The sequence below is a fragment of the Athalia rosae genome, chromosome 7 (genome assembly GCF_917208135.1).
Source record: "Athalia rosae chromosome 7, iyAthRosa1.1, whole genome shotgun sequence".
In the NCBI taxonomy this organism is placed as follows: domain Eukaryota; kingdom Metazoa; phylum Arthropoda; class Insecta; order Hymenoptera; family Athaliidae; genus Athalia; species Athalia rosae.
In genome coordinates this window covers 15,865,074-15,878,948 of record NC_064032.1, presented here as the reverse complement: position 1 = coordinate 15,878,948, position 13,875 = coordinate 15,865,074, and the positions used below count along the sequence as shown (strand labels likewise).

General features: G+C 41.2%; 3 protein-coding genes and 1 long non-coding RNA gene across 9 annotated transcripts; 2 read left to right on the top strand and 2 right to left on the bottom strand.

Moving 5' to 3' along the window:
* Nucleotides 1-45: 45 nt before the first annotated feature.
* Nucleotides 46-3,645, bottom strand: LOC105683237 (DNA replication licensing factor Mcm3). Its single transcript, XM_012395695.3, has 12 exons — nt 3,482-3,645; nt 3,295-3,407; nt 3,016-3,224; nt 2,800-2,930; nt 2,475-2,713; nt 2,157-2,399; nt 1,725-2,088; nt 1,350-1,654; nt 1,108-1,258; nt 777-1,019; nt 506-702; nt 46-404 (listed from the first exon to the last, which is right to left on the bottom strand). The coding sequence occupies exons 1-12, from the start codon at nt 3,551-3,553 to the stop codon at nt 206-208; spliced, it is 2,466 nt and encodes an 821-aa protein (XP_012251118.2). The 5' UTR covers nt 3,554-3,645; the 3' UTR covers nt 46-205.
* LOC105683238 (fatty-acid amide hydrolase 2) lies at nt 2,801-10,060 on the top strand. Of its 6 annotated transcripts, none has more exons than XR_007279311.1 (13): nt 2,801-2,936; nt 4,039-4,224; nt 6,912-7,091; nt 7,174-7,393; nt 7,775-7,992; nt 8,078-8,189; nt 8,277-8,434; nt 8,519-8,662; nt 8,740-8,847; nt 8,925-9,092; nt 9,171-9,353; nt 9,447-9,843; nt 9,906-10,060. XR_007279311.1 is itself a non-coding variant. In XM_048658136.1 (11 exons), the coding sequence occupies exons 1-11, from the start codon at nt 5,449-5,451 to the stop codon at nt 9,552-9,554; spliced, it is 1,659 nt and encodes a 552-aa protein (XP_048514093.1). In that variant the 5' UTR covers nt 5,280-5,448; the 3' UTR covers nt 9,555-9,889. The 6 variants fall into 6 exon arrangements, 1 of the variants encoding a protein (XP_048514093.1); XR_007279312.1 differs by lacking the exon at nt 2,801-2,936 and adding an exon at nt 3,115-3,250; XR_007279310.1 differs by lacking the exon at nt 2,801-2,936 and adding an exon at nt 3,218-3,389.
* Nucleotides 9,809-13,610, bottom strand: LOC105683236 (WD repeat-containing protein 3). Its single transcript, XM_012395694.3, has 14 exons — nt 13,392-13,610; nt 13,111-13,320; nt 12,847-13,044; nt 12,612-12,761; nt 12,333-12,538; nt 12,125-12,263; nt 11,866-12,056; nt 11,588-11,783; nt 11,296-11,523; nt 10,958-11,227; nt 10,648-10,890; nt 10,409-10,575; nt 10,106-10,328; nt 9,809-10,043 (listed from the first exon to the last, which is right to left on the bottom strand). The coding sequence occupies exons 1-14, from the start codon at nt 13,560-13,562 to the stop codon at nt 9,879-9,881; spliced, it is 2,757 nt and encodes a 918-aa protein (XP_012251117.2). The 5' UTR covers nt 13,563-13,610; the 3' UTR covers nt 9,809-9,878.
* Nucleotides 10,819-11,548, top strand: LOC125501709. Its single transcript, XR_007279324.1, has 3 exons — nt 10,819-10,959; nt 11,025-11,162; nt 11,407-11,548. It is a non-coding gene; the product is annotated as an uncharacterized LOC125501709 (long non-coding RNA).
* Nucleotides 13,611-13,875: the final 265 nt, after the last annotated feature.

Sequence of the window (13,875 nt, the reverse complement as noted above, 5' to 3'; positions counted from 1 at the left end):
CTCCCAATCAATTCTAGGATATCCAGGTGAATCCAAAAAATTATATATATAAAAAGTGAGTTTATTGGAATATTTGAATAGCTAAAGTAAAAAAATTTACATAATCGTATTATGAGCATAGAAAGTGACATGAAATATTTTCACACTGGGTAAAGTCTGATGTATTGGAGGCCGATTCTGAGAGGAACAACGCAACTGCGTTCGTTCAAATAAGGAACACGATTCCATCAGCCAGCATGATTTGGTTAGCATCTGTCATCTTTGAAACGGCTGCAGAAACTTCACCTTTTGTGAAATCAGGAGATGTTTGGCTGTTCACGTACTCGTGTACCCTAGAAAGAGAAACTGGCTGATTGCGCTCTTCGCGAAACAGTTGTAGCAGAGAGCTTCTGAAGATCTTCAACCTACAACAGAAAATTTAAAGAAAACGTCAATTCAACCCTGATCAGGTAGGCAGATGGATCTAATATTGTATGATAATGCCATGATATTCATGGAGTTTTACCTATCCTCATCAATAATTGTCGCGTCTTCTTCTTCGACTGACATAGGTTCTGCATGAGATGTCATTGTCGTACGTGATGCTGCTGTTGCGACTGCTGGCACTTGAGAACGTGTTGTCCTGCGAATAGCTTCGTCCACATGAGAATCGTCATCGCTGTCAAACTCGTACTGGTCATAGCCTTCGTCTCCAGGTTGTTTCTGGCACAATTAATCAGGGTGAGTTACAAGGAGACAAAGGCTTCAGAATAATGTATGTAGATATGAAAGAGTACTTTTGTCTTCCTGATGCGCTTCCTACTTTTGCCATCTTCGTCTGCGCTCTGATCACTATTTTCACTAGCGTGTCTTCGCCTTTTTTTCTCTTTCTCTATAACCCTTTTGAAGTAGGCAAACTGCACAAGTTCTATTGCCGCGTAGGCATCATCCACGTCGACAGTTCTAGAAAGCCTTGCTTTTGCATGCGCGGTTGAAATACGTATAAGAGTTTCTAGAGCTCGGGCTGTTATGGGTTGCGTCTGGAATTAGAACATTTATGATACTGCGCAACTGTATCAAAAAATAGAGTATGTATATGTGAGTGAACGAAAGCGGGCACAAACTTACCCTTGCCACATCAGACTTCACCGCATCTTCGGACCGCAGACGAGAATACTCATCGGCAATAACTTCGCTCGCTTGCTCAGTCAGCTTGGGCTTCATACATTTTGCTATATGAATATATTTCCTCATGAATTTGGCGCTGAGTATCTGATCGCTGGAATTGAAGTAATTAATAGTATGAAAAAAATCAGAAAATAAATTATGGGTACAAGCGATCACGAACAGAACACAAAACGAACAAGTACCTTTTGGCGCGAGACGAACCGTGCAAAAGAGGGTCATATTTTTCGTAAATTAGAGTTTCTGCTTCTTCGTCGTCTACGACATCTGGATTTTGGGTAGTGAGCATATCTACGTTGCTCCTCATATTTACAGCCTGTCCATCCTTTTCATTAGCGCTCCTGTACATGTGTATTCTTACCACGTGATCACTGATCATTTGATCGTGACTCGAATCAATTGTATCCAGCATCACAAAAAGCAAATCAAAACGAGAAAGAAGCGAGTCTTGAAGTCCAATATTTTCCATCGGTGATTTGTACTGATTATACTAAAAATTTGGAATTTTACCGAATGTAAATTTTACTCCAAATCTCCATTATCAAATAAACTTTACTTACTCTTCCATACACAGGATTAGCAGCTGCGAGTACGGAACATCGAGCATTCAAACTGGCGTGAATTCCGGCCTTGGCAATGGTCACTCTTCCCTGTTCCATGACTTCGTGAATAGCTGTTCTGTCCATATCGGACATTTTGTCAAATTCATCGATGCAAACTACACCACGATCAGCCAACACCATAGCGCCAGCCTCCAGCCTTCTTTCTCCTGTCTCTTGGTCCGTGGTGACAGCTGCTGTAAGACCAACGCCCGAAGAACCTCTACCAGTCGTCGGTATCGCACGTGGAGCCGTACATAACACATATCGCAAGAGTTGGGACTTAGCCACCGATGGATCCCCGATGAGCAGAATGTTTATATCCCTGAAATACAGGCCATACAGATCCAAGAAGAATTTTGAATGAAATTCTACCACAAGCTGCAAGATTACCCTCTGAGTCTTGTTCCATTGGGTAGGATTTTTTCAACCCCACCAAGTAAGAGACACAAGATGGCTCTTTTTACATATTTATGTCCGTGTATCGACGGTGCCAGTGATTTACTCAATAGATTAAATATGTCACTGACGCTGCTTTTCTTGGCTATTTTTTTGCACATGGCAACATCATCTCTAGATATTTCAAGATCGGCATCCTTGTTTATCTGGGAGATGTTGTTCGCGATAAGGATAGTTCTAAAAATCCATATTACAGAATATCAGACCAACATCCATCAAAATTCAATGTTACAATTTAGAAAAGGCCTGCACCTGAATGATCCACTGGTGAATCCCGCTTGTTTGTTGGGAAGGCACCTATAGTTTCCAACAACTTGCACTCTATCTCCAGGCTTGCATAAGTCTACCAAATCATTGTCACAGATTACATCGACACTCCTTGGCAGCTGCCCTGCCGGTGCTTTCTCGGGCATCTCTTGGATCGATAAAGTCTGATGATCTTTATAGGTGGACAAGCCGAATTCAGTTTCAAGCGCGTTTCCATCATCATCCTGTACAATTACAAATTATTATGTTTCAGGCATTGGCAGGATAAATGGTACATGAAAATCGTTTGGTAAGAAGAGGTAGCCATTACCTTTGTGGGATAGACACTAGGAGTAGGAAATGCATCCATAGAAGTCAGATCCGTGTACGTCCTTTCAATGGCAGTCTTTGTGGCTGGGCAGTAATGGACGCTCCTAACAACTTTGGGTCTGACTGACGAACCTATTGGTGAGAAATGAAAAAATGTATTAAATTCCATTGATTTTTTGTGCTGTATAAAATCATTATAGACCAATAGTCATCTTACATTTTGTAACAATGCCCTCCAGACAAATAAGATTACCAAGAAACCGGGAAGTCAATGTGCGAGGGGTGACATGCTTGGTACCAAAACTTCCCTCGAAGGCAATAAAAAGCTCCGTATTACTTTTACTGTACACTGGATCGAAAGTTGCTACATATTGCTTTAATGCATTTTGAAATGCAGCCTGTTCCTCGAAGACGTTTGTCAGCAAACTGAAAAACCAAGGCTGAAATTGCAGGTGCAGAGCTAGAAAAAATAGCCAAATAACCGAGCTTTACTCACCTTGCTGCTCTGTTGGGAAACTTTTTTCTCAAGTGGTTGATATTGACGATTAGTCGGTGCTTTTTTTCATCGATCATATCCTTAACTAATTCCATGTAAGTTCCTTGATCATCCTTAAATAGAGAGCGAATACAGGTTAGGATTGGTTAATGATAAAAACTACTTTATTATTTCAGTAATTACTGACCTGATCGTCCAGAAAATCGTAATACTCTTGTACTATATTTTGATTTCTTTGATCATCTAGAGGGTCTGCCATTTTTAAGAGTGGGTTTTATCCAGAGATTATTTTGTAGTTCTGCCTTTGGGCCTGCGATCACCGGCCACCGTAAACAACTAACCAACCCAACTTGATAAATAATCTTACGCGGGAAAATGTCTAATCGTAGTCGATGACTATCGATATGTGATCCAACGATATTCGATTAATTGCCACTCGATATAACTCGAATTTGAATTGAAAATCCAAAGCGTGCCTTGAATAGCTTTGGCGGTTTCTGCGTTCACCGAAGATTGTTATCAGTTACCGCTGTGCCCGGAAAATAATCTTGAAGAGCCATAGATTTTTTACACAAAACCTTTAAGCAAAGTGCGCTTCAATGAATTACTAATAATCTCTGAATATATTCCATAATTTAGATATGTACCATAGGATAACTATAAACGATCAAACAGGCATAGGCGATTTGGAAAAATTTGAGCTCTGAAAATTCACCCTCATCACACGGCACTTCTATTTTTCAGGTGCCCTCCAGCATACGAAAAGGAATGAAAACACGCATCTCTCATAAGCATAATATCAGTTCCTTGACCACCTTGACCGCCTTGGGCAGCTTATACCCATAGCCACGGTGGGAAATGAGGTTTTAAATTCCAACCATCGTATACAGTCAACAGGTTAACGGTCGGGCGACAGCATCCATCGCGCTAGTAAGTGGTTATGCTTCTGAAATAAACTCTTTAACTTCCTCATTTTAGCGATCGGTCAGTGAGGACTCGGTTTTCCTGCGGTATTAGAATTTCCACCGTCCAGGAGTAATTACCAAATTGCCAGTTCGAACGATTAACGGTGAATATGTGGTATCAATGTAGGATCTTAAAGTAAATATCTGTGCAAATGATAAAGCAGGTATACAAGGTATATGACTTTACGCTTCAAGGCCGCGGCACGTTCTCCATGTGAAACGAATGTACAAAAATTGCGGCAGAAAATTAAGAAGGGGTATAGATGTTATGCTACGTCGTTTACTGTATTATCACCGTGGTTTACAACTGTTATGTGATTATTGGCTAAACCGGGGGCTAAACTCCACAAGTGCAATTCATAATTTGATATTGGACAACAACTGACCGCTTATCGTGCAATTAATCCTCAGGGTTAACCGTTCCGAATATCTTCGATATTCGTATATTATGATCATCAACGTTATGTCGGTTGAGAGCCTTAATATGGATGAAAAGTAAAATATTTTAACGCAGAAATTATGATTTTCAACGAGTCGTTATAGGGATACAATCAGAGAGCTTCTTAATTTTGTTCACCGGGCTATAATTAAAAGTTACAAGAATCATGCATACGTACGTGCTGCCTGATTTTTTTTTTTTTTTTTTCAATATTGGACTCGATTTTACAAATCGACCATATAATCGTGAGTATAACGAAGAAACATATCAAACCACGTGGACTCGTAAAGTTTTCCAAATTAATTTCTAATTTTGCACAACGATATGGAAATAGGTATGCTTAAGATATACTTAATCGCTCATTCGTTTCGTGGAAAAATTTTCGAAAATCAATTTGAGTATGTAACTAATTGAAATATGGTCGAAAAAGCGGTCGCTGCCACATTAATTGTTGTTTTACAGTAATAGTAATTACCGCGATGCACCTGAGCGTCACTTGGATTGACTCTTCACTTACGACCGTATCCACCTCCACCTGAATTCTCATCCCCATCAACACGCTCGTAGCAATTACCTAATTCTACTTAGCACAATTCACATCACTCGGTACCAAGTACTCGCAGTGACCGTCACCTTAGAGATCGAGGAAGTAATATCCCTTCGTCCTATCGCTGTTGTTTCTGCGTGCGATTATTGGACAAAAATTATAAAAATCCAAGTGTCACCGATTTGTCATATCAAAATTATAACATGAATCTTGATTTAACTATTCTAACAATATCGCTTGTCGGACAGCAATTTGATTTCGGGGTGAGTAATAAGATAATCATCGCGTACAGTGTTACTATAAATTGAATAAATTAAACGCGAACTTCTTTATTTGGCTAAGCCGCGTGTGAACTTTATTCGTATAAATTTATCACGTGATTGAGAATCCACTAATCGCTCCAATCGGCAAATCTTAGAAAAATGATTATTCGCTAAAACGTCAGGAAATTCAACAATTCAGCGCTTTTCATTCAGTGGTATCGATTGGGTCAATTCCTGTAGAAAAAAAAAAAAAAAGTAAAGAGAAATAATGACTCGCCGAATACACGCCTATAATGGGTGTACTTGAGACTAAATGAATGTTGGGATATCTGGAAAGGTGCGGATCATTTTTACACTCGTCCACCGCCTTTTGAACCTGCTTTAATGTATTATAATGTAAACGTATTGACAGTAGCTAGTCATTTTTTCAACACTCACCATCGAGTTTAATGACAAACCAAATAAATGATCGTTACCATATACCTGGAGATGACTATATTGTCGCGTGATTCGTATAATGTATGGTGTTTTTATACCTGTATACCTTAAAATGTTATTCTCGCTTTCCGAATCTCTGCAAATTAATTGTGAGCGCAAAAATTACCCTGAGCATGTACTTCACATACGTACTCGTATACATATGTATACACGTACACCTAACTCATGTATGTCACGTACGCACATTACGTTATTGTGCTAACCACTTACATGAAATTTTAACATAATCATCATTCAGATTTATGCCCGCTGAAATTAGGTAACAAATAAAGTTACAAAATTCGTAGCTGTGAGCCTCCGACTGAACACGCGAGGTGTATCGCTACGTGGGCATTAGCATAGCTATATCGAACGTATTAGGTACCTGTGTCATCGCTTCACATATGCAAATTATCATTCATTATAATGATAATTCAAAATATCATCAATAATGACGTCGACGATGATGATGTGCTGTTATTGTTGTTTGTTCGTTATTCATATCGCGTTGATGCCGAAATTAAACTTGTTCAATAATACCATTAATTGAGGGGATTAATTTGATTGGAATTCGTAAATTTATATGCGCACTGTATACATAATGCAGCACGTATAGGTATATTGAAAATATACTACCTATGAGATATACCTGTACCAGACACCGCGTCCAGGTTCTTTTAAATTCGCATTTGGAAATAGTGAAATTTTTACGAGACAAGTTTGAACCGAGATACCGTATACGCATGCTGGACTCTGGGAGGATTGTCGAGAAAACTCATTGTTAATCCGTTGCTAAACCGCAAACACATTGCGCGCGGTTATGATTTATGCAAATCGTATTAACACTGCAGCAGGTTGCATGCGACAAATGCACTTGTATTACAAAACTTTGGAATTTCAATTTATTTACTGAATTTTTTGCACAGAATATGCTGAACGCTGTAACAAAACGGATTATTCGAGGAGCTCTTTTCATCCTTAATTGTTTTATGGGGCCATCGATACTGATAAGATCGTTGGGTAAACGAAAACGATGCCCTCCTGTTCGCAACAAGCTGCTCCTCGTCTCAGCGACCGAACTCGCCAGAAGGATCCGATCGCGGGAGGTATGTAAGCACGATTGAAATATTCATCTATTTAATTTAGCGAAGTATTTTGAAAATTCCTATCATTGGGGATATGATGCAGGTGACAAGCGAAGAGGTGGTCACCGCTTACATTGCAAGATGCAAAGAAGTAAACCCAACGATAAATGCGATCGTGGAAACGAGATATGAACTCGCTATCCAGGAAGCGAAGGATGTCGACAACCGTATCAGGTCGGGGCTGAAAAGTTACGATGAAATGTGCCGGGAAACACCGCTTCTCGGGATACCGGTTACCGTCAAAGAGAGCATAGCAGTTCAGGGTGAGTCTGAGACGAGGAGTAATCGATCCATACGTTACATTTATCCATACATTATAATCCTCTAAACGTCTCCGTTTCTCGAGATTTCGAGTCATGAGCCTCGCGTGTATTAATTTCATATTTGACTCGAAACGAGTGTCCGAATCACGCGGTGTAAAACATTTTCCAATACATTATGGCTTACTAACAGCACACTCCGAGAACCACGTCAAGAGGATTTTGCAAGTTAAATTATTTCTCCCAACAACGTAAACGCTTCACGGTCGTTAATCATCGCTCTCCCGGCTACCTGTGTAAACCAACGACGTGCGAATTGCGTGTATTGAAAAGTTAAAACTCTACAACCACAGAGGACATTCAAAAGGGTCATTCAATCGACAGGTATGAGTAATGCGGCCGGTACAAAACATTCAAGGGTTCGAATCGCCCTCGACGATGCGGACGTAGTTCGAAGAGTGCGGACTGCTGGTGGTATCGTTCTTCTGGTCAGTAATACACCGGAAATGTGCATGTGTTGGGAAACATTCAACAACGTAACGGGAACCACATGGAATCCGTACGACACGAGGAAAACTGCCGGCGGTTCGTCCGGCGGTGAGGTATGTCTACTTGCGGCATAAATTTTGTTATTCGTTTGCCAACGATGATACGTTAATTTTTTGATATCTTTTATTTGTTGTGCAGGCTGCGTTGCTCGGTTCCGCCGCGTCTCTGTTGAGCCTGTCATCGGACATCGGAGGATCCGCTCGACTTCCGGCGATGTTTTGCGGAGTATTTGGTCACAAACCGACGCCAGGTGAGCGAACAATTATTCGGGTATATTTCTACGCCAGAGTTCTATGGAATACGGAGAAATACAATTTTTTTTTTTTTTACCAACAAGGCGCAATTTCCACGGCTGGGCACATGCCGGACTGCGACGATAAAGCCTGGCCAAATTTCTTCAGCATCGGACCGATGGTCAGATACGCCGAGGATATTCCTCTGTTATTGAAAACTATGTGCCAGTCGAGCGGTTCCGGATTCCAGCTGGAGAAAAAAGTGAATATTCGATAAAAGATATGAAATTTCTAAAAATAGATTTGGTGGAAACTCTGCGTAAAACTCGGTAATCTTTTCCGGTAGGTTTCGTTGAACGAAATAAAATTCTTCTACATGGATAACGACTGCGGTTCCGGGGCGACAAGTTCCGTTGACTCGGATATAAAGTCAGGCATACATAGGCTCGTAAAACACCTCAATTCCCTACACGGAATCGTAGCGCAAAAGGTTCGTGGATTATTTCTACTCATCGATGTCATTACGACACGACATTTATTTTCTGCATCTTCGTATTTCGTCAACAGGCCGAGTGCGAACTGCCGGATATGAAGTACGCGTTTGAAGTCGCTGCGACGATTCTTCTAGGCATCGATGGTGTGGATACCATTTTCACGAAGGGTACGGATCCCCGGGTAAGCTGATCGCGACTAGTGCACGTATAAATGCGTGAGTAAAAAAAATGTTATCGGTGACAACTGATTTCTTCAAGGAATGGAAGAGCGTCTTTGTAGAGGTGATTAAATACCTCTGCTTCATGTCACCCCATACCTTTCCTAACGTTACTTACGGAGTGCTGAAAAAAATCGTAGACAAAACACCGCGGTCGCATTTAGAGAATATGATAGCGAAGAATACCTCACTTAAAAGACAGTTTGCGGTGAGTCGAAATATTTAATATTTTCTTCCTTAAAAATTGTAAGATTTCATAAGCTCCGAATGTTTGGTTGATTTTTAGGATCTCCTCGGTAATAACGGGGTCCTGATATACCCAACTTTCGTGTCCGCCGCCCATTATCCATATGAGATATACCACAAAATCTGCAACGTGTCGTATATGATGATATTCAATTCCCTCGGACTCCCCGTAACTCAATGCCCCGTTGGACTGAATAGGGATGGCTTGCCAATTGGCCTTCAGGTATCAACGATTCACTTTTCACTTTGACATTTTGATACTTATCTTCAACAAATGGATAAACATGATCGTAATATCTTCAATCTTGGTCCCCAGGTTGTCGCAAATCCAAATTGTGATCATCTGACAATCGCCGTGGCGAAGGAAATTGAGATAATTTTCGGTGGATGGCAACCACCGACCGCAGTTGAAAAAACCGTTTGATTCTTCCTCGAGAACTAGACTGCGGTCGGAAAAAATTATGCGTTTCTTTGGAATTTTACAAATTGCAATTCAAGTGTAGAGTGGATCGGTTTGTCGTGCAAAACCAAATGACGAAAACTATCGACACGTGTTTGAATTAAAAAATAAATTAGGAAAAAAAACGAAAACAGTGAAGATGCTCTGGTTATACCGCTGTGGAAGAGGACTGAGACTAGGGAAATCGAGAATTCCTGAGGATTATGAAACGTCATCGATTGCGGCGAATCAGATGTATTTTCGATAATGTAACGTATGTACAGAAGATTACAGCTCAAGATGTTTCATCTACAAACTCATGATCGCCCTTTTCAGAGCTCTTTCTTTGTTGCGCCTGACTTTGTTCTTCTGCTTTCGGCTCTTTGACGCATCTTTGAAGAGCTGGATTCCCTGTTGTTCCTCGATTAAACGTTGCGTGAACGCCAGACCGTACAGATTGTAACCGACCGTGTCCTGAAAAAGTTGACAACGTAGGAGATCGAACAGATCTAAATCTGTAAGCCGAATCGTCTTACCCGTAACGCAGTTACTCTTTCTAGGCTCAGAGTTCTTATTTTATCCAAAATAGTCAAGAGCTCCTTGCTAGTCACAATAGGACTATGGTGGGCGCGAACTAAGCTCAATGTAAGTCTGGAAACTAGCTCGGCTTGATAATTGCTGTTGAAAAGCTCGGGAAGAACCTTCAAAATTTCGCAGGCGGCGGAATACGGCAAAAGCAATAGAGCTTCTTCAAGTTCGCTGAAAAGTACGTAATAATTTTGAAATTCCATTGGAAAGATGTCATGTTACAGCCGACGGAATGTCGCAGAATCGTTTACCTAGCTCGAACGCGTTTGATAGTTTCTAAGAGAAAATCCTGGGTGGTCGCGCAAGAGAACGCTTGCATCAACGGCGGCAGTACCGGCGGAGGATGCGGAGGCACGACTGCGTCCAATTGTTCTTGGTAGGCTTTGGATATTTCCAAACATTCAAGTATCAATTCGGCCTGAAACGCACATAGAAATTATGATTATCTCTTCGACGCAGCACTCAAATTATGCTGATAAACACTGCCCACCGCTTTTTCGCTGTTCACAGTTTTCCTCGAAGGCAGAGACTGCGCCTTCTGACCCTGAACTGCATTTGTTTCCCCTGTGGCTAGATCATTCTCCAGTCTCTCTCTCTCCTCTTCACCTTCATCCTCCAATACCAGAGGCTCCGAGGACCGCTCAAACATTCGAACGACCTTGTCCGAGCCACAGGAAGCAACGTATATTCCATTTGGAGATACCGCACAGTTCCAAGACTCGCCCGCATGGCCCTGTAAACGAATTATTAACGGAACTTGGAAGACTTGAAGGCGGTTTAACAGCAATAATTATGCATACATGTAGCGTGATGATTTTTTGAAAATTGTCCGAATCCCACTGCTTGACGCTACCATCTTTTCCGCAGGTGAAGAAGTAATGAGTTCTCGGGACAAAGACAAGCCCAGTTACCGAATCGTCGTGTGCAAAGATGGATTTGTGGCAATCACCATAGTCCAAACCCCAAATTTTCACGTTTCGGTCAGCCGAGCCAGTTGCAATTAAGGTAGAGTCGCTTGATATGTCCATACAAATTACCGGCAGCTTGTGACCATAGAGAGAAACAAAAAACTGAAAAGAGAAGTGCAATACTGAAATTCATACGCAGATTCGCTCAACAAATATAATTTTATAATTACCTTAAACGTATCGAGAAAAAAAATCTTCACCGTGGAATCGAGTAGAGCCACAGCAATAAATCTACCGTTAGGACTGATCCTGACGGCCAAAACACTTTCTTCCATCGTCAGGGTTCTCGAATGCAAAACGGACAAGACCTTGGCTTTTGTTTGGCTCTGAGGATCCTCAACAAGTTCGAAATTCCAGAATTTCACAGTGCCATCACCACTGCCACTGGCAACGCCTCTCTGTTCATGGATTAAAACTGTATTGGTTCTCTGTCATTTCACCTATTTGACAATCGGCACCCACCATATCAGGAAATAACACAACGCTCCACACTTCCTTGCTGTGTGCTGGGATTTCCTCGAGTACATCTCCAGAAGCAATGTCAATTATTAACATTTTGCCATCTTTCAAACCAACGATCAGATGTCTATCTCCCGGCGCAAAGCATGCCGTCAAAGCGTAGCCACACTCCACCGTTCTCAGGCAAGCCAATGAAGGTCTAAACAAAAATCGAGGTAATTAAAAACTAGATTCAATGTTCCAAGTAAAATTAAAGTTATCCGCAGTTACAAACGTATAACCTGTTCCACAATTTTACGGAATCACCGCTTGCCGTTGCCAAAGCTAAGTTGTCAGAGCTGAAACACACGGCCCTGACGTCGGTCCGATGTCCGTAGTTTGTCAAAGACCTTAAAAGCTTGAAAGTGACTGCGTCATCTGTTATTGTTCCTGAATGAAGTTCTACGCTGTTGTTATTTACGTTCGCGCAGACCTGAAGCATTTCCGAAAAAACATTGCCATTCAGAATTCGCGGAATAGCTTCAATGGAAGTATACATACCCTGAGTTCTCCTCCTTTGCCCAGGACAAGATCCAGTGCTTTGACTTTGTTCGCAGTTTTGATAACTGGAAGGCGTTTGATCTCGACTCTTAAATTAGTAGTATAATCGGCAATAATTTCTTCCACCGGCTTTCCTTCCCTGTTCAAGGATTACGTTCAAATATAAAAACAATCGACACAGTTGCCAAAGCTATCGGAAGATTCTTACTTTGTAGCCTTCTTTTTTTCTTTTTTCTGCCTTTTCAGTAGCCTAGATTGGACCAAGTCATCTGGAATGAAATGAAATAGTTCCAGGGTGTTATCCGTTCCATGGCAACTTACTAGGCGGCTTGTGGCGTCGCAACACAGGGAAACTACACGACCACGGCCAACCCTGAGTATACTTCCAGCTTTTTCACATCTTAGCGGGTAATCCTGAAAAAATTATAACGCAATTAAAAGTTTTGTTCTACTAGAGAGGTTCATCAACCGCATAATCTGCTTCAACCTCTTCACTTGTATTTGACTCTGTCCAATTTTTAGTGGCCTCTCTGTCTTTGACGGCATCAGCGAAAGAGATCTTCCACACAAACAGCTCGTTTTCATTGCATCCGGTAATCAGATATCGATCTTCATTGGCAAGGATCAAGCACCAGACCTTTGCAGCAATGAAAGAAATCAAAGGTGTTGTTAAAGTTTTTTATCGCTATCGACAATGAACGCATTTACATTGCTATAACTACCTCTGATCTATGTCCGATTAGAGTTTTGAAATTATGTTGGGTATCCAAGTCCCAGAATTTAACAAAAGTGTCTTTACTGGCACTGACGACAATATTGTGGTCTTTAAGAAACATTACTTTGGTTACACTGCCTTTGTGTCCCGACAATCTACATACTCCAGTTTCTGCTACAACGTCCCAAACAATGATATCCGTATCCTGTGAAAAGTCGAAAAAAATTACAGATTGGAAAAAGTCTGTAGTTTGTATGATGAAAAAATCTACCTTGGATCCAGAGGCAAGGCGGTGACCCAAACTATCATAAGCCAATGTGGTAACTTCAGATCTGTGCCCCATGAATATGCTGACCGTTTCACCTGAGCGAAGATCAAAGGTTTTGACTGCACCATCTTCGTAACCCACAGCAATGTGGCGTTTATTCGGGGAAGCAGCTAGCTGAGTAGCAACTGACTTTTCTCCAGAGAGAATTTGAGCCTTGAAGTAAAACATCCAACGTAAGCCGGACATCGTAATTTTTCATGGAAAGCAAGGTTGGAGCAACTGACCTGTTCACCAAGACGAAGGTCCCAGATAATGACATGTTCGCAGGCACCCGTAGCAACAAATCTACCCTCCTGGCCTTCTAGAGTCACAAAGACAAGATTGCATCTCGGGCTAGAGATGATATTTAAATTACCAGCTGGTAAGTATCTCAAATACTGTTTTGTCAAGCCCATTGTCGATTTATTATATTATTATATTTCAAAGCAGCTAGTAGATTTCAGGTTACGCATAGCGCCCGGTACACGTGCATGGCAAGTTGCACTCTAGCGCCTCTCACTTGCGTGTTTTAAACTTCAAAATTTCATTCGCCATAATGGATCTCTACAGACGTTGACTGGAGGATTATTCTTTGATGTAGGCTTCAGGACGTAATAGATTTTCCTACAAAATATTCAAAGCTTAATTCGTGGTATTCGTAAAAGTAATACAGGACCTTTCTTTTTATTATCTCTGCTGAATGATCACACAGCTATCATCGCGTTCATT